Source organism: Hippopotamus amphibius, chromosome 17, assembly GCF_030028045.1.
Source record: "Hippopotamus amphibius kiboko isolate mHipAmp2 chromosome 17, mHipAmp2.hap2, whole genome shotgun sequence".
NCBI classification, from domain to species: Eukaryota; Metazoa; Chordata; class Mammalia; order Artiodactyla; family Hippopotamidae; genus Hippopotamus; species Hippopotamus amphibius.
The window spans coordinates 5,523,885-5,548,470 of NC_080202.1; the positions used below are offsets into that span (position 1 = coordinate 5,523,885).

Sequence of the window (24,586 nt, forward strand, 5' to 3'; positions counted from 1 at the left end):
CAAAGTCATCCCATCTTCCCTGCAGGTGATATATTTTAAGGTGGTCATCAGCTAGCCCTAGGCTATGCACCTCCTCTCAGTTTTTGCTCTATACCCTTCTACCTTGTCCCTTATGTTCTAGGGAAGTGGCCCACTCATTCTATGGTCCCCTGGGGTCATTTTCTTCTCCAGCCTTTGCCCCCAAATGCCAGGTGTTATTAAAATCCTGCCTGGCTCACTCCATGCTTCTCTCTGCAGTGGCAGACTGCAGTCTGCTGCCTTTGGGAAGTGCAACCCACTCATCACTTCTTACATTTTAAAAAATATTTCTGTGTTTTTACCTTAGAGCTTAAGCCCCTCTATAAAGAGTGTTACATGGAAGCTCCCTTGGCTCTGAGACGCTGGCGCTTGTTCAGCACCTTGAGTACTTGGGACACTGCGGTGGTGGGCTCCTGAGTCCCTGCTGGCTGCTCTGCTGTTTTAGCCGCTTCCTGCCCCAGCCCAGCCCACTGCCAGGGCTCGCATCTATGGAAGGGAGGAAGCGGCAGGGAGGCCTGGCCAGGAGTGTGGAGGGGGACCAAGGGCTGGAGGTGCAGGGTAGTGGCTCAGTCCCCGGGACCACATAACCCAAGGCCTAGGGGGCTGATTGCAACAGTAGTGGCAAAATTCCAAAAAAAAAGGTAAGTAGTATCTTACACATTTTAAAAAGAGAGTAATTGTTCTTGGAATTGCCACACTGGATATACAATTCTGCTTGACCAATCTGACAGAGACATGAAAATTTCCACCTTCAAGGACACTGAGGCATGCTCACTTTTGTAGAAGTTACTGGGAAGAGGAGCACAGACATGTGAGGAGAGGAGAGGGGGAGAGGCAGGGGAGGAGCGGGGAGAACTGTCACAGCTGGTGTGGCTTCTGCACCAATATGCCAGCCTGGACTGCGGCGTGAACAGTTAGTGCAATTTTCTCCTTGGGTGGGTCTATGATTTTAAATGGTACTAGCTCAGATTTTGCCCAGGTTGTTGTCAGACCACTTTCTTGAGAATGTCTCCTATGATGTATTCCTAGACGACAGGTGTGGAAGCATCAGGGAATTCTAGGTTGAATTTATTTCATTTAACTCCAGAAGCAAAAGGGAGCTGGTCTTGGAGAACTCATTACTGACCTTGTGTTGGGCAGTTTCAAAATACTGTAAGGCAAATTCACAGCATCTGTCTACTATGCCCTGGGAACAGTGGCTGTCGGGCACTCATTGGTTAGGACCCTGTTAAGTTTGTTAAGATAGCCTGAGCCTGGTCAGATGAGAAGGAGTGAAGGGTGTAGAGGAGACAGTTGAGACCAGGGAGTAGACCCTTCTTCCCTGCGCTGTGTGTTCCAGCCTCTACTTTTCTTCCACCCATTTCCTGCAGGATTCATGTAATAATGATAGTAATCATCAACTTCATCACCACCACCACCGTCACCACCACCATGACCACCACGACCACCACCACCACCACCATCACGACCACGACCACCACCAACACCGCGACCACCACCACCACAACCACCACCACCACCACCACCACCATTCATCATAACAGAGACTAACCTTTATTGTGTGCCTACTATGTGCAGGGCTTTAAGTGCTTTGCATATGTTAACTCGCTTAATAATTACTACAACTGAATCAAGTAGGTATTAATGTTATCAATCCCCTTTACAAAATGTGGAACTTGAGACATGGACTTGCCCAAGGTCACATAGCTAGTAAGTGGCAGAACCAAAGCTGAACACTGGCAGTGTGGTTTCAGAGCCTACACACATAACCACTTCTCCCCCGCCTTGTCTGGCTAACTCCACTCTACAAGAACCTGCTTCTTTTAAAAGCCTAGTTCCATGTGGAACTTGTTCACACCTCTGGAGCCCAAGAAGAGCTCTCTGCTGCCCTTGGAGTGGCCCCCACCTTTTGCCCTTCCCCTGGGCTCCTTGCGGGACACACGGAGACAACCCGTTGGCAACCCCCGGCACTGAGTGCTGCATCGGGACACCACAGGTGTGACTGCTTATGATGAGCGGTCCTGGGTTTAAGTGAGGCAGTGAGAGCAGCACAGCCTAGCTGACGAGAAGTGCCCTCTGGAAGCTGTGGCAAGCAGCCAGGAGAGGGTGCAGAAAACCATAAAAGCAAAGATGAAAGAGGTGGACATAGAAGCGGGTAGAAATAATTGTGGTTATTGATCCCAACAGACACCATGGCAAAAAGCTTACGCTTCTCTCTTAATTTTCAGAACCATTTTAGGCCTAGAATTAGTACTTCAAGAAAGGTCTATTTTTTTTTTTGTTCTATTCCACATTACATATTGCAAAATTCAAACAGTCTTTACAGGAGCATCATTCCTGGTTCCAAGCTGTGAAGTGACTACTTGAAGGTGAAAGCAGTCAGCAGACATGTTTTGTTTCTTTAGCTCAGGTTTTATTTTTAATTGAATAAATTGCCAACTTTTAGAAATCTAGAGATTTTTAAAAAAAATATGGACTCTCAGCTTCTCCTTAAAAATGCAAAAGATCTGGCAACACCGATAGTCTCCCAAGGCAGAGGTGTGCTGGTAAATATGTAACAACCAGCTCTCCAGGAAAACATAATGCCTCAGTTAGTAGGATTTGCCCATTTCCATGGGAGCCAGTTTCAAGCTGCCAACATGATAGCACAATCAGCTCTTGTGAACCAAGCCAGTCAAGGGTTTTCAGCCGAGAGTGTTCAGGCAGCTATTTGACTTACTTCCTCTACCCCTTCCTACTGAATCAAACAACCCTAAGGAAAGAGAAGACCATATATCTCCACTGGGAACAAGAGAAGAGCCTGCAGTTCTGCAATTTTCAAGAGCTTCACCAAGAAACAGTGCAGACCAGTGTCAGCGAGTTGGTACAGAACAGACTTTCAACCAAAGTTTATTCGCTTTTCTCTAAACTCCTCTCTCTGCTGCTCCCACTGATACAGGGTCCTAACCCAAATCCAAATCCTCTCCATCTTTTCAAGGCCTGGCTTTAAGATAATGTCTCTAGTAGTCTTGTCCCATACTGAGAGTCAGAAATCAAGTCACATCTAGAACATTCAAGAGTGTCTCCAGAACTCAAGATTTTTGAAGTTAGGAATAGTGTCCTATTCAACTGGGAATCCTTCAGCCTGGCCTTGAGCACAGCACTGACTATGCTGTAGGTGTTTAGTAAGTGCTTCCTGGATGACCTGGAAGATAAGTGGCACGTTTAGGGAAACTCTAACCAAAAAAAATGACTTTCTTCATTTAACAACACTCACGCTGTCATCCTCACTTTGTATATGATCAAGTGAATAAGGCTGAGAGAGGTGGGGCACCCGGCCAAGATGAGCTGAATTTTAAGTCCTGGTCTGACAATTTCCGCCATCTTTTGGATCTAGGAAATGCTAGGAAATGGATGAGCTGAATTTTAAGTCCTGGTCTGACAATTTCCCAAGTCTATGCCTTTCTAAGGAGCTGGGCTTCGCCATCTTTTTGGATCTTTTCCTCACTCCGATGAAGCAAGTGCATGGATGTTCTCTCTCCCCGTTCTACAGGAGGAAGTGGAGGATCATGGCCAGTGAATGGACCCACCTTGGTAGGGCCCTGCACCCAGGCCTGGTTTTAGCAGATGAGGGAAAGGGCAGGAAATGCAGCGGGGGAAGGGGAGAGGCAAGTGGGTGAGGAGAGGGTAAAAGCAAGAGGATGCAGAAGTCCTCAGGGCTTGGCATGAAGACCACAGCGCTCCCATCAGGTTCTAGCCCCCATACCTGCACAGCCACCACCGACAAGACCTCCACGGAGATTCGATTAAACTCATCAAAACAGCCCCAGGCACCAGTCTGAGCGAGGCCCTTGTAGATGTTGCCACAAGACTGTAACAAAATGTACCAAGATTAAATCACTATCTGTACCAGGCCTACCATTACACATCTAAGTAATAATTTCCCATCCCCTTTATTACAGAACTTCTAGTTCCCTGAAGACTACTGGTTAGAAGCCTGTATTAAAATTTCAAGGACAATTAAAATTTTGATGGCTTTGGGTACAAGCATAAGTCATGGGATCAAACAGAACCTTTTCAAGAAACTTGGACCAAAATCCCTTTAAAATGTCATCAGGCTTGTATTACTGTTGATTCTGTAACTTTCAAAGTCCCAGGAAATGAATAAAATATTATATTTCTTGCACCTTACAGACAGAAATCCTTCCACTCAGCCTTTGGCATGTACTGATGAAAAAGTTTATGTCTGTATCTTTAAATTCAGGTGAAATACCTAGGTTTCCCAGAATGATGGGAAGCTGGGAGATGGGGGTAGGAAGGGATAACCTCTATTAGAAATAAACTACAGGTAAGTCTTTTTAAATGAGAGCAAGGGAATAATTTCAGATGGAAGATGGTATATCTGTCCTAAGAATGAAAACCGCTCTGTCATCCAACGTGAACTAGTAAACCATGAAGCCATATAAAGGGAGAGACGACTGGGAGACACTCAAGGCTGTCGGCAAGGAAACATTGCCGATGTGCTAAGAACATGCAAATAGAAAGTCCATTCATTTACTTGGTGGGCATTTTCTGACCATCAGCTCCATGCATAGCTCATGTGCTAGACCCAGAGAGGCTCAGCCCCTCTAAGAAATTGATTGTAGAGATAAGGTATACAGATAAAACAGGTAAACTGCTACCCAAGCAGTGGTTCCAATAGATAATATGGACCATAAATGTTATGGAATTCAGACAGAGGTGGGTCAAAGTGCCCCAGAGTGATCAGTTTTGCCAAAGAAGTGAATTTCATATACTATGACAACAGCACTTTCCAAAGTTTACTTCGTGGAATGCCAAAGCTGGGAGATGCTCCAAAGACAAGGTTCTTTGCTAAATCAAGTCTGGAAAACACTGCACAGCCTGTATACAAACACATTCTATAACCCACGTCAGTCACCTGACAACATATATTAGCACTTTAAGGGCCCTGAGAAGTAAGGAAAAATTAAATTAGTTCAACTTTGTCATATAGCTAGAATTTTCTTCTTCCACACATGACCTCCTGGTTTTCTCAGAATGCACTCTGGCAAACAGTAGTGTAGTAGAAGGAACACAAGAACAGAATCAGAAGATCTGGAGTATTGCTATCTCACAGAACTTACACAGTATCTTCAGAACATACATTGGAATGATGGTTTAATAGGATAATAGTGTCTGTGCAGGCATAACAGAAGGGCAGGACTTCCCGGGAGGAGGAGGATTACGCACAAAGGATGAGCAGAATCACGGTACATACAGAGAAAAGTAAATGGGTCATTTTGGCTTGGAAGTTGACTTAATAGAGGGGGTCATGGTTCTGAAAAGACCTGACTTATTATAAGAGATCTTTGGAGGTTTGGAGCGAGAAAAGCATGACTAAACTGGTATTTTAGGAGGTCCAGTCTAACACCATATAGGCTAGGTCAGATGCGGGGCAGACTTTGAAAAGGCAGGGAAGAATCAACCCCACCTTTTCCTAAGTTCCTTGAATTAACTGATTCCTCGATTTACGCAATAGATATACTCTGAGCCTGTGCTATGTGCCAGGGGTTGTCCTAGGTCATGTGGATTCAGCCCTGAACAAGGGAGAATTGCCCTGATCCTCATGGGTCTTGGGTCCTAGTGGGGGAAACAGACAACAAACACAAAAATAAGAAACTATCAGACAGTGATACGTCCCACTGGTGTGGGGTAACGTGGCTATTTCTTTATTCATTCTGTTTTACTGAGATGTAATGGACAAGTAGCTATTTCAGACTGAGAAGTCACAGACAGTCTCTATGAGGAGGTGACATAAGTTCCAGGCATTGTGTTTGTGTGCTCAAAACAAATCCTGCAGGTGGATATGGCTATTATTATATTCATGAGTGCGTGTATACATATGTGTATATACACGTTATATATAATAAAACATAATATATATTTCATATTTCATACATATATGACATATTCCTGACCTGCTTAGTATATGTGACATTTGACAGGTTTCCACACATATATATATATATATATATAAATATAAAACAACCCGTCAAACACCACATACACACATTACATACATATATATATATATCACATACACACATTACATATATATAGCAACTGTCAAAGGTTACAAACACTAAGTTGGAGTTTTGAGAATCAAAATCCATGCTTCTCTAGATAACAGTGGTTTTGAAAAGTTCTGAAAGCTGTGGATCCCTTTCATTAAATGGAAATCCAATATATAAAGCAGAAGAAAGTAAAGTTTCCATAGGGGGATAATTGTTGCCTCACACCTCACCCTCAAGGGCCTCGTACCAGGACTCCACATGGCCCCATTTTTTGACCCCACCACGACAGTACAATGGTACCATTAGTTGGGCTGTGGTGTTGCCTTGCTGTAAGATGGTGAGGTTCGGGGACAGGATAAGGGCTATAAGAATAAGGTCAAAGGCCTGGAAGTGAGAGCCTTGCTGAAGGAAGAATAAACATTGCTGAATGGCTGGAATGACAGAAGGAAGGACAGGAAACAATTAAGATGTCTTAAGATGCCCACTATGGCCCATGGGGAAAAATAAGATTATTAGTATTGATGGGATGAGGAACCTGAGCAGGAGGAAGACAGGGAGTCAGCAGGAACTGTCTAAGAAGAGTGTCGACCAAATATGAGAGAAGGGCATCCAAACGGAGGCCTCTGCAGCCCAGACAACCAGAACGTGTGAAGCTGGAGAACAGATTCAGGAGTCATCTGTATCAAAGTAAAGCCTGAAAGGATGAAAGGGGGTCAGAAAATGAGATCAAGAAGGCGAGATCAGAGAGGAGAACTGTGGGAGTATGATGTTTCAGAAGCACAGAGAGTAGGGTTTCTCAAGAAGCAGTAGGTGTTCTATAGCATCGAGGCCATGGAGAAGTCATTAAGAATTCCAGATACTTTCAGGTTCAAAGTCACTAGATGCTTCAGCAGTAGCCTCTCCAAATTGGGGTCTATGGGAAAAGCATTGCTGCTACAATATGAAGAATGTCTTAGCACTAAAATGGCAACCATTTCCAGAGAAAGTGGCTAGTTTTATGGGTTTTCCAACCAGCACTAATAAAGAGGTAACGTCCCCTTTCCCCCAAGTCTCCCCATAGTTCTTGCGTCCACCCCATTACCTGACGCCTCCTTACAAAATTCCTGAGGCAGAGGGGATTGTGAGGGTTCTTGAGGAAGCCCAAACTCTCCTCTTTTAACTCCTCCCTCTGCTTCACCACCCACCCACACCCTCCCCATGCTCACTAAGTATCATTTAATTTTTTTTAGCCTCTCGATCTTTCTCTCCTGTGTCTGCTACCCCATCATCCAGCTTAGCTCCCGCTCTAGTTTGACGACTGCAATGTTCTTACCAGAAGTGTTCCTCTCTCCCTCCCAGTCTCTTCCTGTTACCCTGCATCTGGCTGCCCAGGCTTTCCTTAAAGACCCTTTGTCTTCATCATGCTCCTGCTTCTGTGCTGCAGCCCACAGGGTCCTGGTGGCCCGATGCCTCAAGGTCAGCACCTCTCAGTGGCCTTGCGTCCCTCCCCTCCTTGTTCAACCCCTGCTCCTATCTTCCCCGGTTGCCCAATCCACTCGAATGGACTCTGCGTGGTTCCATGTTTGTTTCTAGCTTGTTCCCTGGAGACACTTAGACAGAATTTGCTGCTGTGAGTGATGCTGGTGAAGGCTCTTCTGACCCTCACTCCTCTCCTCTCCTCTCCTCGCCCCACCCACACCCTGTGAGAGAGCTCAGGGGGACGTCAGCACATCAGCATGGGGAGCAGGGGAAGGACAGCGACTCCAGGCTTTGAAGCTGACGTTTAGTGGGTGGGGCTGCATTAAAATGTCACACGCACTGTTTGGCGCTCATCCAAACCTTACCATAATATTTATTGCAGCACTATTTACAATAGCCAGGACATGGAAGCAACCTAAATGCCCATCAACAAATGAATGGATAAAGAAGATGTGGCATATATATACAATGGAATATTACTCAGCTATAAAAAGGGATGAGATGGAGCTACATGTAATGAGGTGGATAGACCTACAATCTGTCATACAGAGTGAAGTAAGTCAGAAAGAGAAAGACAAATATTGTATGCTAACTCACACATACGGAATCTAAAAATGGTACTGATGAACTCAGTAACAAGAACAAGGACGCAGGTGCAGAGAATGGACTGGAGAACTCGAGGTTTGGGAGGGGGTGGGGGGTGAAGGGGAAGCTGAGATGAAGCGAGAGAGTAGCACAGACATATATATACTACCAACTGTAAAATAGATAGCCAGTGGGAAGTTGTTGTATAACAAAGGGAGTTCAACTCAAGGATGGAAGATGCCTTAGAGGACTGGGATGGGGAGGGTGGGGGGGACTCGAGGGAGGGTGGGGGGAGTCAAGGAAGGGAGGGAATACGGGGATATGTGTATAAAAACAGATGATTGAACTTGGTGTACCCCCCCAAAAATAATAAATAAATAAAATTTAAAACAAACAAACAAACAAACAAACAAACAAAAAACCTTAAACAACCTCAGCTCTCTGCTCCTCACGAGGCCTTTTCTGACCAGTGCACTGGGTGGCTCTCCCCTGCCCTGCAGTACTCCAGGGATTAGAGTTTGTAGAACACACATGAGCACTCACGGTAATGCTGTCTGTTATCTTCCCTGATTATTTCATATATCATTCTTGTCTCTCCAGATGGACTGGGCTATACTCACTCACTCCTATCTATCGATCTATCTATCGATCTATCTCTTTATCTCTGATATCTTCCCATTATTCCCATCACATGCTGAGCAATGGTGACGCTCAGTAAATTTACTTGATTGCTGGCATGTACTTTGAGATAAAAATAATTCTGAATGGCTGGACAACAAAGGGAAGAGGGGGTTTGCAAACTGCTTAGTGAGGCTGTTTGGTTACAAAGGCTGTTTGGTGTCTAAGAAGGGATCACCTTACCTTTGCTGTGTCTCACTCACTAAGGCTATACCTACTGTTCTGGTCTTAATCTGTGTCTGGACTAAACGCACATGACCGAAGCTTTGCACAGTTCAAACAAATTAAGGACAGACTCCTCCTCTCATCCTGTACTCTTAGAGGAATTGGTGGGGTTAGGGTTCAGTAATAAGTTTTTGAGAGGATTGGGTAAAATGACCTTAGTGACTTCGGGCCATGAGGTCAACTCATCTCTTCCTGTTTCCCATGTTAAGCATGACTTAGAAGAAATCTGGCTGATTTTCTTCAATCAATACCCAGGTCTTCTACCTCGAAATGAGTGTGTCCTCCAGAATGCTCCTTTTGGGACAATATATTTATCTCAGCAATGCTGCCATTGCTTAACTTTAGAAGAATGGAGAAACTTAATCCTTAAAGCTTAGCTTGTTTCTTTAAAGGGGAAAAAAAATCTTTCTTCTTCTAGCCTGCCTTAAAGAGAAACAGTATCTTTACGTGTTCATCAATAAAGGCAACCATATTAAAATTTAGGGTGTAGACTATGAGAGGACAGCTATTTTGGGTCTGAATCCTCATTTTGTTTGCTTTCTATGAGAAAACATGGTGCTATAGGATTCTGTAACTCTGCACAGCAAAATCTTATATACAAGAGAAATTATTACAGTTGTAGCAGATCAATCTCATTTAAAGAGTTCTATACTGTGGTCACTGCAAGTGTTATCTTGCAGTCTCTAAAATTATTTTTAAATTAAATTTTTTTGCAGTCAATATATCACATCATTTATACGCATAAATATTTAATCTATTTAATGCTATTGTTTTCTTTTTCCACCCTAAATTTATTTACCTGCTATCTTATTTTCAAAAGGGACTTAAGGCAGTTTACAAAAATACATACAATAAAACAAAATAAAAATGAGACAGTGAGACAATGTGTTATCATGCTTTGTTTAAAAACAGCATCTGAGTAAGGTCTCGCTGTGAGCAGTGTTGCTAGCTGAGGAATGACCTAACGGGCCTCTGGCTTCTCTTGGCTTTCTCTGTGACACAGAGCTTGGACTACATTAAACAGTGTACAAACGACGTGTGCTTGAGTGAAGAACATACCCTCGTACTTGTCTTTTGTGTATCTCTTGCGGAGAATTGAGGTTACTCTAGTCTGTCTTCAGAAGCTAAACCTAGAATATTTTGCCCTTGTAGGAATTCCGGGGAAATGCCCACTTTTACACAAGGGCACATTTATGACTTTTATGTGAAGATTTTTATATCAGTCACTTAGGAGCCTGTCTGTGGTTCTGGGTCAAACAATGAATTTAGGCCTTTGGATATATGTTTAGCTTCTTCATTTTACAGATGATGAAAGGAAGACCCCAGAGGTGAAGTCACCTACCTGTGGTTGCAAAGCTCATCAGTGGAAGTGGATTTCATGGTGCTAAGATTTACAGGGAGGTCAACAAGCTCGGGGTCAAGCGTCCTCAGGTCTCCTGTGAAGGACCAGGGACCTCCCTGCCTGGGCCTCTGAGCTGGGCCAGGGTGGTGTGGCTAAAGCTGACGCCCAGCTCCTAGTTCTCCGGAGGCTGGGCCTGTACCTTGTAGTCCATCTGCTCGGAGCAGTTAAACACGTAGACCATGATGCCCAGAGCTCGGCCCAGGTCCTTGGTGGTCTCCGTCTTGCCTGTGCCTGCAGGTCCTGCTGGAGCCCCGCTCATGGTCAGGTGCAGAGACTGGGTGAGGGTGATATAGCACCTGCCAAACACAGGAGGGTGGAGGTCATTCTCAAATAGCTCTGGCCCTGCTGGGTCCTAGTGAGATAGAGCTGAGGTTCAAGGCCACGAGAGGCTTGACACAGTTTCTGTGAACAAAAGCCCAGAGCCTGCCCTCCCTGCCGCCCCGTTCTCCTCTGTTCTGTGGAGGACCTCTCTAAAGGATCATCTGACCAGCATGTTCCCTCCCTGAAGGGCACCTTCCCGACCTTGTCCCTGCTTACTTCTCCAGCCCATTTCTCATTGGTCCCCTTCCCCCAGCCCCAGTAGTTTTAAGTCCATTCATGAAGAGCTATTTTCACTTGCCCAGTGCTATGGTCTGAACATTTGTGCCCCCGCTAAATTCATATGTTGAAATGCTAACCCCCAAAGACTATGATATTAGGAGGTAGGGCCTTTGGGAGGTGATTAGGTCATGTAGGTGGAGCCCTCATGCATGGACTTAGTGCCTTATTAAAGAGGCTCCAGAGTGGTCCCTTGCCCCTTCTACCATATGAAAACACAGTGAGAAGATAGCAGCTGTGAACCATGCTGGCACCTTGATCTTGGACTTTCCCAGCCTCCACAACTGTTGAGGTCAAGTCTCCCTGAAACTGAGCTCCTCTGCCAAGTTAATGATTAACCTCTCCACCAAAATGTTATTCCTTTTCTCATCCAACACCTGTTCCCCTCAAAATCGAGGGGTATCAAAGAAAAGGGGGGATTGAAACTGAATACAAGCCCCTTTGTTCCTGTCCTTTAAAATAAAAGGCTTTTGCTTTCGTCTTCTAGGCCTCTCCTGAGTCTCAAAGGCCTGGCTTAAGAGTTAATGATTAGGAAATGTGAAGAAGGAGAAACAAAGAATACTTGTTGGACCGGAAACTGGTACAATTTAGACTATAAACCAGCCACAGAGCAGGTCACCGAACACCCAGTGCCCTAAAAGATATAGATAAAGGCTTGACACACATTCCTAAGTTGTTTTTACAGGAAGCAGATCCCTACCAGATGGAAACTGCTGACCACCAGCACATAGAGCCCAGACCAGTTGAAACCAGGTGATTGGTGATGCTCAAAACTTCACCTAGATGCCAACCAATCTGAGAATGGAGCACAAGCTCATCAGGCTCCCTGTAGCCCCCTCCCTCACCCTCACGCTGCCCTTAAAACCTTTGTCTCCTAACTGGCAACTTGGAGATGGTCTTAGGACGTTAGTCCACCATCTTCCCAGGTTGCTGGCCTCCTGAATAAAGCAACTTTTCCTTTTCCACCAACACCTGTCTCTTGAGTATTGGCCTTCTGAGCGGCGAGCAGCTGAACTTGGGTTCAGTACCGGCCTCGTCCAGTTATATTGTGAGAAATACATTTCTGTTGTTAATAAGCCACCTAGTCTTTGGTGCTCTGATGGCTACTAACCCCTTGGGTCTCATTTTTGGCATGATGTCACCCATGAGTATTCCTGGACCCCTCAACATTGGGGTGAGTGAGTAGAGTGGGCTCAGGTGTGCTTCCACTGCACTGCACTCCACTGTAACTCCAACTATATATGTCATACACCTCTTCCACATATATCCTCATAAGATGATCATGAAATGAAATTACCCTTGGGCAATAAGCCCAGGAAAAGATGCTAAAAATCACTGGTTATTAGGGAAACACAAATTAAACCCACAATGTTATACCATGACACATCCACTAGGATGGCTACAATCAAAAAGGCAGATAATAACAAGTGCTGGTGAGGAAGTGAAAAAATTGGAAACCTCATACATTGCTGATGGGAATGTTAAATGGTACAGCTACTTTGGAAGACAGTTTGACAGTTTCTTAAAAAGTAAAGCTTACCATATGATTCAACAATTACCCTTTTAGGAATTTACCCAAGGGAAATATGAACATATGTTCACACAAAGACTTATGCAGGAATGTTCAAAGCATCAATATTCACAATACGAAGAAACTGGAAACAACCCAAATGCCCATCAACCGTGAATAGATAAACAAAATGTGATACAGCCATGCAATGGAATACTATTTAGCAATATAATGGAATGAAGTACCGATTCATGTTACAACATGGATGAACCTCAAACACATTATGCTAAATGAAAGAAGTCAGATGCAAAAGATCTGACATTACTTCATTTACAAAATGTCTGGAAAAAGAGAGAGCAGATCAGCAGCTGCCTAGGAAGGGAGGTGAGGGTGAGGCCTGACTGCAAACCAGGTGACAGCAGTGTTCTAAAACTAGATCGTGGTAATGGCTGCACAAGTCTAAGAATTTGCTAAAAATCATTGATTTGTACACTTGTAATAGGTGAACTTTAAGACGTAAATTATATCTCAATAAAGCTTTTAAAACTGGGCCATTGGCCCAACGTTTTAATAGCTAGAAAATCAATACAGAGGCTCTCAACTTGCAGGCTGGATGGGGAGTGGCCGTCTGAGGGGGCCTCTGACATGAACTCTCTTTGGTTCTGAATCTGATGCTACAGTTGACCAGAAACTCTGAGTTAACACCTTTCTTGCCAGATGGTTACTGCATCTCCACTACAACCAAAATCGTTTTGAAAAGACTTGGAGTTCCTGAATCCTCCTTTAATTGAGTGTGAAATTCCCATAGCTACTTCAGCCTTTGAAAATGAAACCCAGGAAGGCGGTTTCCCCAGGCAGAAAGGAGGAGTATGCCCATCATTATTCTACCTGGAGTTTTCCTGTGTAATGGGGGGTGGGGTGGCATGGGCTGGCTGCATTTAACCCTTGGTGAGTCAGGCTCACGCAGCCGCCTCACTCTTCCCTGTGGACTAAGCTCACGTCAGAGTTGTTGATCTGTTAGGTGGGCCGCGAGGTGAGGTGAGTCAGAGTTAAGGTGAAAAACTAGGGCCCATCTCTCCTTGCTTGTTTCCTGTCACCATTTGGCAATATTTCTCTCCAATACTGGTAGCTAGATCTTCAGAATTCCATGTGCAGCCTTAACCATACGTGCGTTCATGGGCTGAGTTCTGGCTCCAGACTGGCCCCAAGACCTGTACCTTGGCCAGCCTCAGGCTTCTTCCAGAACTTGGAGGGCCTGCTGCAGTCCTGTTTCCCCCAGGAGGAAAGGAAGCTGCCTGGATGGGTGGAATCCTGGCCCCTAGCCAACTCTCCTCCCCACTCTCTCTCCTGCCCCCTTTCCGTCCCATGGCTGCCTTCTCTGCCAGCCGGAGGGTAAACCCAGACCTATTCTCTCTGCAGCAGCAGGGCTCTCAAGGAATCTGAGAGTCTAGAAGCACAAGGTTTCACAAAAATAGAATTTTCATGGAGAGCTCTAGAATCTTCCAAAAGAAATCCTCAGGAGAACTGGGTGTCAATCTCTTTTTGAGCATCTACTGAGCTTCTGATTATCTCCACAAGAAGCACTTGGGGGGAAATGCCAAAATACATACATACATATATATGTACATACATACATACAAATATATATATATGCCCATAATAATAGAATTCTAGAGTGGGAAGGAATTTCTGAGATCAACTAATCCAATCCCCCTAAACTACAGATGGATACACTGAGGTTCAGGGAGGGAAAGCGGGCTGGCTGTCTAAGGAGTTCTAATAACCAAGGCTGGGACAGTGGGGCTTTAGCTTGGGCCATGAGAAAAACACAAAGAAAAGAAAGAGTGTTTCCCTCTTCTGTGTGGCGCCACTGAGTCAGCAGGATGTCCTAGTTCTTTGGGACACACACTCCTCCTCTAAGATTCCGTCTGTGGTCTTGTTAGATTGTCCATCTCTTTAAACATCTAAGCTGGCTGCTTCGATATGCTCCTCTTTCCTAGCGAGGGGGGCAGATTACGCTATTGTGGTTTAAGGCAAGGACTCAGGAGTCAGACACACTGCGTTCAAATCTTGGCTCTACTACAAAGTGTTTGTGAAACTCAGTCAGGTTATTAAACTTTGGTGCCTTAAAAAAATGTGTCACTGGGGTCCACCACACAGTGTTTTCTTTGTACAAAGGAATTTAGATAAATCTGCTGCCTCAAAAACAACTGCGATTGTGAAAATGGCAAGGAATCCTTTAAGAAGAGCTCTTGCCTTAATCAACCAATTCCAACATGAATATGGACCAATTTAGTTTGACTGCTTATTAAGAAGACAGACCTGTGGTTTTGGAAGAGACCTCAGAAGCTTGGCTCTTTAACCATGCCAGGCTGTCTCCTGTTAAATCCTTTGAATACAATCGTAGCCTTTTCCTCCAGTAAGGCATGGTTTATTATTTTAGAAGCCAGCCCCTTCCACTGTGGGTCAGTTCTAATTGTTTGAAAGGCCTTCCTAATATTGAGCTGAAGTCGGTTTTGCTTTCTGTGGGCAGATGATGTCTATAGGCTTTGTTCTTATCTGACACACCAGGCTCTTGTGAGGACAAGATGAGACAAGAGATACGAAAGTGCCTTGCAAAGTAGAAAGCTGATCCACTTTCAAGCTATTATTTCTTAAGATAATAAATATATGAAATGTAGCTTTCCTTTTTTTTTTTTTTTGATACAGTCATTCAATTGGCAGATTAAAGAAAATATCAAAGATGCTGTATCTTGATTTCAGCTATGAATAGACTGTAGCTATTCCAGACCTGTGGTCTGGCTAATCTTAGAGTTGGAGAAATCACAGTTGATTTGTGTTTATTTCCTATTGCTACCACACAGTAAGGGCTTTAAAAGAATACGCATTATTATCTCACTTCTGTACATCAGAAGTCCAAGTGGCTTCTCTACCGAGGGTCTCACAGGGCCAAAATTGAGGTACAGTTGGCTGAACTCTTATCTGGACACTCGGGGGAAGAATCTGCTTCCAAGCTCATTTGAGTTCTTGGCTGAACTAAGGTCTACCAGTTGTAGGACTGAGGACCTCAGTGGTTGCTGAGGCTGGGGGATCTCTCAGCTCCTAGAGGCCACTGTACCATCCTTGCACAGGGCTCCCTCCATCTTCAAAATCGTAATGGCATGAAAAATTCTCTTCATGCTTCAAGCCTCTCTGACCTCCTCTCTGTCCTCAGCCAGGGGAAGGCTCTACATTCAAGGGCTTGTATAATTATATTGGGCCACCTGAATAACTTCCTTTTTGCCATGAAGCAAAATACAATCATGAGAATGATATCCTCCTGTTTATAGTTTTCACCCACACTCAAAGAAGCAGAGATGACACAAGGGAAAAGGTCACTGGGGATCATTCCTAGAATTCCACCCACCACGTGGTTCAATAATCATAACTGAGGAATGGATGCAATCCTAACATGGATGCAACAATATCTACCTGGAGGAAGGCCTCTAGTGGCATCACCAGTACATACACTCCTGATGTTCAATACATTCACAGATAACTTGAAGCAAGAAATAATTGATTAGATAGAAGGTAGACCAAAATTCAAAGTAATTTTAGCAATTTAAAATGATGGGGTAGACCCAACAAAGTGACATTAAGAAGAACAAGTACAAATTAATCTTCCAAGCACTTGCATGTACACAGAATGGGGGCGATGTGGTTAGATGGCCAGTGATTGTGACAGGTTCCTAGCTCAACATAAGAAATAGCACTAATAGAAGAATGTCCTTAGCATCAACCTAAAACAAATGTGTCCATCTTATAATATTTTAATATTTAAAATTGTCCTCAGCATAAATGCCTCAGATTCTAAGACCTATTCCTTATGCCGAGTGGTTATGAGGTCCTTCATCACCTAATGCTCATCTTCGTTTGCCTGCACCAGTTGGTAAATGTCTTTCTCAAAATGTGACAGGAAGAACTGAGAGCAATGACTGACATATGATCTACCATGGATAACACACACCTGTGAACTAAACTCGAATAGCTGAATCATGCTTCATATTATGTGTATGGTTGAAACATAATTAGAAATCCTAGAAGTGACTTAGAAAAAAAATCAAGAGCATAACTCTTAGAATTTTTAATACAGGGCAGTAAATGGGCAGGATAGGAGGTAAATTTACAAAATAAAATTTTCTCCTATATGTAAATGAAAAGATATAATGAAATTAAGCAAAGATTTCTTAGTTACAACACCAAAAGCATAGTACATAAAAGAAAAATCTGACAAACTACACCTCATCAAAATTAAAAACTTTTGCACTTCAAAAGGTGCTATGAAGAAAATGAAAAGATAAACAACAGGGTGGGATAAAATACTTGCAAACACATATGCAATATATCCAGAATATACAAAGAAGTCTTAGAACTCAAAAAAGGTACAAACAGATCAATCAAAAAATAGACAAAAGATATGAACAGAAATTATGCAAAGAAGATACACAAACGGCCAATGAATACATCAGAATATGCTCAATATCGTTATTACAGAAATGCAAATTAAAACTCAAATGAGATGCTACTTCACATCTACTAGAATGGCTACAATAAACAAGACAGATAATAACAAATGTCAAGGATGTGGGGAAATGGGAAGCCTCATACATTGCTGGTGGGGATATACGATGATCCAGCCACTATGGAAAATAATCAAAAAGTTAAACATAAAACTGCCATACTACCCTGCAATTCCTGTCCAACGTATCCACCCAAGAGAAATGAAAACATATGTCCCCACAAAGACTCACAAGCAGCATGGTTTATAATAGCCCCAAACTGAAAATTACCTAGAGGACTGGATAGACAAAATGTGTCATAGCTGTAAAATGGAATATTATTCAGAAATAACAAGTAACAAACTACTGACACCTGTTCTATCATGGATGAACCCCAAGACAAGACTCAAAATGAAATAAGTCAGACACAAGAGACCACATGTTGTATGGTTTCATTTATAAGAAATGTCTGGAATAGGCAAATGTATAGAGGCAGAAAGTAGGTTAGTGGCTGCTCAGGGCTGGGGTGGAAATGAGGATTAACTGTAAGTGGGCAGGAGGGGTCTTACTGGGGGGCATTAAGATGTTGCACAATTGATTTATGGTGATGGTCACACTACTTGATAAAGTTACTAACAGTCACTGAATTGTACACTTGGAATGGGGGAAATTTTTGACATAAAATAAAGCTCAATCAGGTTGTTTTAAAAAATATACATAGGGTCTTTCCTGGCAGTCCAGTAGTTAAGACTCCACACTTTCACTGCAGGGGGCATGGGTTCAATCCCTGGTCCAGGAACTAAGATCCTTCATGCCATGTGGCACGGCCAAACAAAACAAAACAAAAAAACAAACAAACAACAACAAAATATATATATATATAAAATGAAAAAACAACCTTATATAGGAACCAAAAATAATTAAAAACTACATAGAGATAACAATAAGAAGCACTCAAAACCTATATGAAGATACTTACAAACTTTCCTGAGAAACACAGTTGAAGGTATCAACAAAGAGAAATAAATCACAGATTGTAAAAACGGCCTGGCCATTCTTTCAAAATCAATTTGAAGGTTTTAAGGCTCACCAGTCAAAACCCTAATCATTTATATTTTGGAACTTGACAGAATGATTAAAGCTCATTTGAAAGAAGAGCTAAAAAAAAAAAAAAAAAAAGGAAAGGAAAATGAAAATAGATGGTATAGACCTTTACTATAAAAATATTACAACTCAAAATAAAGCTATAATCCTTAAAGAGTATTGCATATAGATGAATTAACATACTGATGAAACAGAATAAGAATAGATATTTTGAGGCAGTTTGATAGGCTCAAAACTTTGAACATGGTCAAGCAAACATCACAAACCACTGACGGAAAGGACCCATGTGTTGGGCCTACTGATTACTTAGAAATGACAACAAAAAATTGAATTATATACTCCCTAAAATAGTTTCTATGGGTTTTCCTTGCCCAGGACTCCACACTTTGGAAAGCCATCTCTCCTTTACACTATGTGGTCCCATGGGGCTGTCAATCAAAGTATTTCCCACGTTCCCAGGGGTGGGCACAGGCTCCGGCTGGGCAAAATGCTCCATCTCATTGGTTGCAGTGACTGGCTCAGAGATGGGCACATGATCCAAACAGGACCAATCAGAGTCCCTGCAAGGAATCTGATATGTGGTGTTGGGAAAGAGGGTCTCTCTTCCTCCTGGATCAGGCGTGGGCCATCTTTCCAGCCAAATAAAGAAAGACTATGCAAGAAAAAGAGTCAGCACTCAGAAGAAAACAAAGCCATGAGAGGAGAGAGAGAGTAAAGCCCTGATAGCTACCTGTTCAGGCTCTAGCGCTGGTTACACTGCAGCAAGCTGGACTCCTTCCCCAAACATGTGAGGTAACAAGTCCTCTTTCTGTTTAAGTTAGTTTGAGTTACTTTAAGTTAAATTAGGCTTCTATCACTTGTAACCAAAAATGTTTTGATGAAAACACTCACTTAATAGTCAAAAAGTTTACCAAAGAATTAAAAAAGGTTAAAGGAAAAAGTAAAATAACATAAACTATAATAAAATAGAGGCAAATATTAAACTGATTTTAAAATGGGCAGGAACTTTCTAAGTGTAAAAGTAATAAAATGGGCAAAGATAATAACAAAGAATTCACAGGAGAAGGAAATCTAATAGACAATAAACACATAAAATGCTCAAGCCTGTGAGTAATTAGAACATCAAGATCCAAATACCATTTTGACTTATAAAATTAATAATATTCTAAATAATAATACTTAAGGCTGGTGAGGATAGTGTGAGATGACCATCTCATAAACTGCTAGTGACAGTGGGAACAATATCTTCTTCAAGAATAATTTGAAAGTATGTATCATCTAATTATCCTGCCTCTTGGAATCCCTCCTGGGGAAATAATGAGAAATACAGTAAAAATTTATATATGAGTTTACAGCAGCTTTATTTTTAGTAGTAAAAGCTTAGATATAACTTAAATATTGCATAATATGGTTATGTTACATAAATTATGGGATACTTGTAAATAGAAGATAACCCGGCTATAAGAGTGTTTTAGAAGAATCTTTAGAGAATATACTCATGATATATCATTACATTAAGAAGTCTATGATATTTTACATACAGCATATAGTTGCAATTTCATTTTTTCAAAATCTACATGAGAAGAAAACAGACTGAAAATTTACAATGGTTATGTCCTGGTAACTTTTATTTTGTTTACAGATTACTAAGTTTTTCAATAAAAGCATCATATAAAAACTTAAAAAGAATTGCTGGATCATATGCTGGTTCTATTTTCAATTTCTGAGGAAACTCCATACTGTTTTCTATAGTGGCTGTACCAATTTACATTCCTACCAGCAGTGCACTAGTGTCCCCTTTTCTCCACATCCTCACCCACATTTATTATCTGTTTTCATTTTGATGACAGTCATTCTAACTGGTGAGAAGTGAAATCTCATTGTGGTTTTGAGTTGCATTTTCCTGATGATTAGTGATACTGAGCATCTTTTCATGTGCCTGTTGGCCATGTGTATGTCTTCTTTGGAAAAATGTCTATTCAGGTCTTCTGCACATTTTAAAATCAGATTTTTTTTTGATTGAGCTGTATGAGCTCTTTTATTTCTTTTGGATATTAACCTCTTCCCTTCTCACACATATCATTTGCAAATATCTTCTCCCATTCAGTAGGCTGTCTTTCTGTTTCGCTGACAGTTTCCTTCACTGTGCAAAAGCTTTTTAAAAGTATAACATTTTACCATTTGCAACAACATGGATGGTCCTGGAGGGCATTATGCTTAGTGAAGTTAAGTCAAACAGAGAAAGACACATACTGTATGTTTTCACTTATATGTGGAATCCAAAAAATAAAATGAACGAATATAACAAAACGAACTCGCAGATACAGAGAAGAAACTAGTGGTTATCAGTGGGGAGAGAACTGGAGAGAGGGATAAGATAGGGAAAGGGAGTTAAGAGGTATGAACTATTACGTATAAAATAAATAAGATACAAGCTTGTAAAGTAACAGCACAGGGAATGCAACCAATATTTTATAATGACTTTAAATGGAGTAAAATCTCTAAAAACACTGTACCACTATCCTGTATACCCAAAACTAATATAACACTGTAGATCAACTGTATTTCAATAAAAAACTTAAAAGAGAGTATATGACTTTGCTAGCTGTGTCCTATCCAGCAAATCACCCTCGAAGACTCTTGCATCAATTATATCTCACCCACTTGCAGTAGTGCCTGAGAAATTAAGAGGTACTCAGAATTGATAAACAGTTGATTAAGACAGTATTTTCAGTTCGGGGCTGAAAGGGGCATTTGTGTGCGAAGGTGAGGGAGGGCGGGTAGATGGGGAGGAGGTCATCCAGAGGTTAAGAAACGACTTTGGAGAATGGCTTTTGTTCAGCCTGAAAAATCATCTCCATTTAGTCCCTCAGCTTAGCATTGTGCCGAAGTCCTGTGACAATGCCTGAGCCACTGTACCTACCTATACATTCAGGTCCCACCCGGGCAGTGGGAAATTCCAAACAAACAGGCATAGTCAGTCGGACGTACTGCAATGCGGTTGTGCTTTTAATGAATGTGCAGAGGTTGTACGGATCAGCTGTCCATTTGATTAATTCCTCTGGCAGGAGAGAATTAAATGTACTTAAGCTGCACACCAGCAAAAGCCGAATGCTCTTTAAAATGTGATTATCTGTGTTGAGGCCAATTTTTTTCTGAGCAAAACATTTCTTGAGATAATAATGAAAGTCAATGAGAAAATGGAATTTGCCATATAAATATTCACTACATACTACTTTGTCAGAAAAGCATCTCATGTGCAGAACAAGGTCAAGGTCTGTATGGTATTTGCCATTCTTTGCAGCAAATCTTCCTTTCAAGTTCCTATTTGCATCCTTTCATAGGATAGGTGATAAATGCCTATTTTAGAAATAATTCATTGTCAAAACTTTACCCTTTCCCTCTATGAGGCATTCAGCATTCGAGTACTAGAGATCTCTAAATCCAAAAGAGGTAATTATCTTCTTCAACTCCGGGGCAGGTGTGAAGACCCAGGGAAAAGAAAAGTCTTGCATTTTTTATCACTTGGAATGATAATGTCTGACATGCCGGTGGGAAGGAAGGAAATATTCTGAATCATATGGGAAGCTGGGCATATTATCCTGAGTCTCAGAAATCATTTCACTGCTTTTATGCAAGGAGTATTTCTTGAAGGCCTATTATTTGCTGGACACAGTACTGGGTCCCAGGGCAGAGCAGTGAGCAAATCAAAGTTAACGTTTTTGTGGAACATGTAGTCTGGAGTGAGAGACAGACATTAATCAAGTGCTCAAATATATAATAGCTTCATTATTCTGTTCCAAATGATATAAATTCCCAAACAATTAGCTCATAGTCCAAGGCAGGCAGAAAAACTCATTGCAAAAGAGAACACTCTTCCCGATGAATGCCCTTCCTGTTTAGGAAAGACACCTTGCTGAGAATCACCATAAAGACAAAGACACATGAGAGGGTCCACCGTGAATGAAGCTGGAGGTGGGAAAACTTTTCCCTGCACCCACAGTGAATGAGCCCCTCCAACTGACTGCACCCCAGGAAAGCCCGAGTAAAGCCCTGAGATGCTCAAACCACCAGGGGTGCTGCCGCCTTACTGTGCCAGCTGCAGAGAAACCTGCAGCTCCCTCTGAACTGACGTTATCTGCCTTTTGTCCTCAGCTGGGGCCAGGGGCAGGCTCAGCGCCCAGCTAAGAGCAGGACACAGCGTAGCTGCTGCTGCTTCTTTGGGAGCCAAGGCACAGACGGAGTCCTGTGTGGATCCCGCTTCTGAGTCGACCTCCCCTTCCTGATTCTGTTGTTCTTATGATCTGGGTTTTCAATAACAACCACCATTCATTCATTGATAGATAATAATTCAACATCTACTAGGTATTGGTGATAATAGCAACAAACAAGACAGACAAAAGTCCGTGAGAGCAAAAAGTTTACGTTCCAAAGGGGACTGCCACCAATAAGCAAGAAGGCAAGTTCATTCAGAATGTGGGAAATGTTAGGAAGAGGATAAACAGAGGGGTCCACAGGGTCACTGCTGTGTGTGTCTGTGTGTGGGGGGGGGGGAGGGGGGGAGAGAGAGAGAGAGAGAGAGAGAGGTGGGAGAGGCTTTCTTTTAGCAAGGGTGGCCATGGAAGGTCTCCTCAGAACTAGAGCGGAACAAGAAAGGATGACAGTGGAACAGAGAGTGTGGGGAGGGCATGCCAGGCAGGGGGAGCCACACGTATGAAAGACTGTACATTGAAATGAACTGAAAGGGATGGAGGACCAGAAGGGAGGCCTGTATGGCTGGACCGCAGCGGGTGAGGCATCAGAGCGCTGGCAGGAAGTACTAGGCTCCACGCGGATTCAGATTCAGTCTAAATGCAGTGGGGAGCGCCCAGAGCCGCTAGTCTGCAGGCTCCCACAAAGGAGTAAGAGTAAACTGGGAGTGGTGTGAGTGGGACTTTGGGTGGAAGATCGTTCCAGACTGGGCAGAAGAACTAAAGGAATGAGAAGCATGATGGGAAGATGAAGCAGGAGGTCTTACTCTGTGGATGATGCTGGGATCTCCAGCTACTTTGGATTTCCCACATCCTTATTCATCCCGTGAGCACAGCAATTACAATTTCACTCAATGTGATTTGGAAATATATCTGAGGATTTAGCCAGAATACAGGCGATAACACTTAAAATAAGCAGAGAGAAAATTAAGTAAAAGATGGCACAGATTCTATTTGGCCATTTTAACCATCACAGTTTACGACACTCTCTTCATTACCTACGAGTCACTTCTTTAGGGTGAGCCAGTCATTCAGATATGTAGCTCTTTTTGGAGAAGAAGAGATTTAATGTTCAGTGGAATTACAAGGGGAAAGGGCACCAGCATCTAACAGAATTTATAGAAATCTCTGCAGAATTAATATACCATTTCTCACATGGACCATGACCTTATCCTCCCGTTCTCTCTCCTCTGCCCATGCTCTTCTGTCAAACGAATCTTCATAAAGTAAATTTTCATCATTTTACTCCTCCGATAAGGAATTTTCAATAGTTTATCACTACTTACTGGATAAAGAATGTAATTTTCACACTTTACAGTCTGACTCTTACCCACCTTCCCAGGCTCATTACTGACTACTTCCCCCAAAGTCCCCAAGGAACATGCCTTGAGCTTTCCCATACCAATGCCTTTGCCCACAAAATTCCAATTTGCAGAATGCTCATCAGTAGTTCTTTAACTCTGGGTGATCCCAGACCACTTTACCAATTAATGAATGCTGCAGATCTTTTCAATAGAAAAAGTGACACGTGCATAGATTTCTGTACAATTTCATGGGTACTCTGCCAGTCATTCTACAATTGACTGAACTCCTATTAATATATCCTTCAAGGTCCGGATCAGATACTGTCTCTTCCCTGAAGCATTCCTGGTCCTCTTCTTCCCACAGAGGCTGGGAACCCCTGCGCTCAGAGGGCTTAGTGCTAAGTCACTTACTTGGAGATTTGCAGTGTACGCCTTTGTGCCCTATTTTGTACTATGGCCTTGCATATTTTCCCCTTGTACTATTTAAATTTTTACCCACATATGTCTCATTCCCTCAATAGAGTTTAACTTTCAGTCATCTTTGTATTTCCAGTGAGTAGTTCAGTGTTTGGCACGAATTCATTTATAAATGACTATGAATGACAGAGAATATGGTAAAAGAAATTGTAAGCTCCTGAATGGCAGGGACTACCTTGTTCTCATCTTTGTATTCCCAGAGTGAGGGGTGCTAAACAAAGGTGCCAGTTGATTGATAAGAAAATAGTTGTAGGAATTACTTACTGAGCACTTATTATACACGGAACTCCTTACAAGCATTCCTGTCTTTTATCCTTACAAAACTCTCGTGAAGTGTGAGTTACTATCTCCATTTCACAGATGAAGAAACCAGGAATTAGGTCAAGT

The 24,586-nt window shown here is 42.5% G+C and overlaps 1 protein-coding gene across 1 annotated transcript in view; it reads right to left on the reverse strand.

The window, feature by feature from the left end:
- The window catches only part of DNAH9 (dynein axonemal heavy chain 9), a 294,962-nt gene that overhangs the window by 176,322 nt on the left and 94,054 nt on the right, over positions 1 to 24,586 (reverse strand). The window contains exons 27-28 of the mRNA XM_057716515.1: positions 10,559 to 10,715; positions 3,764 to 3,868 (exon numbers count right to left, since the gene is read on the reverse strand). Of these exons, the coding sequence (XP_057572498.1) occupies positions 3,764 to 3,868; positions 10,559 to 10,715 (262 nt within the window). The remainder of the gene's footprint in view (positions 1 to 3,763; positions 3,869 to 10,558; positions 10,716 to 24,586) is intronic.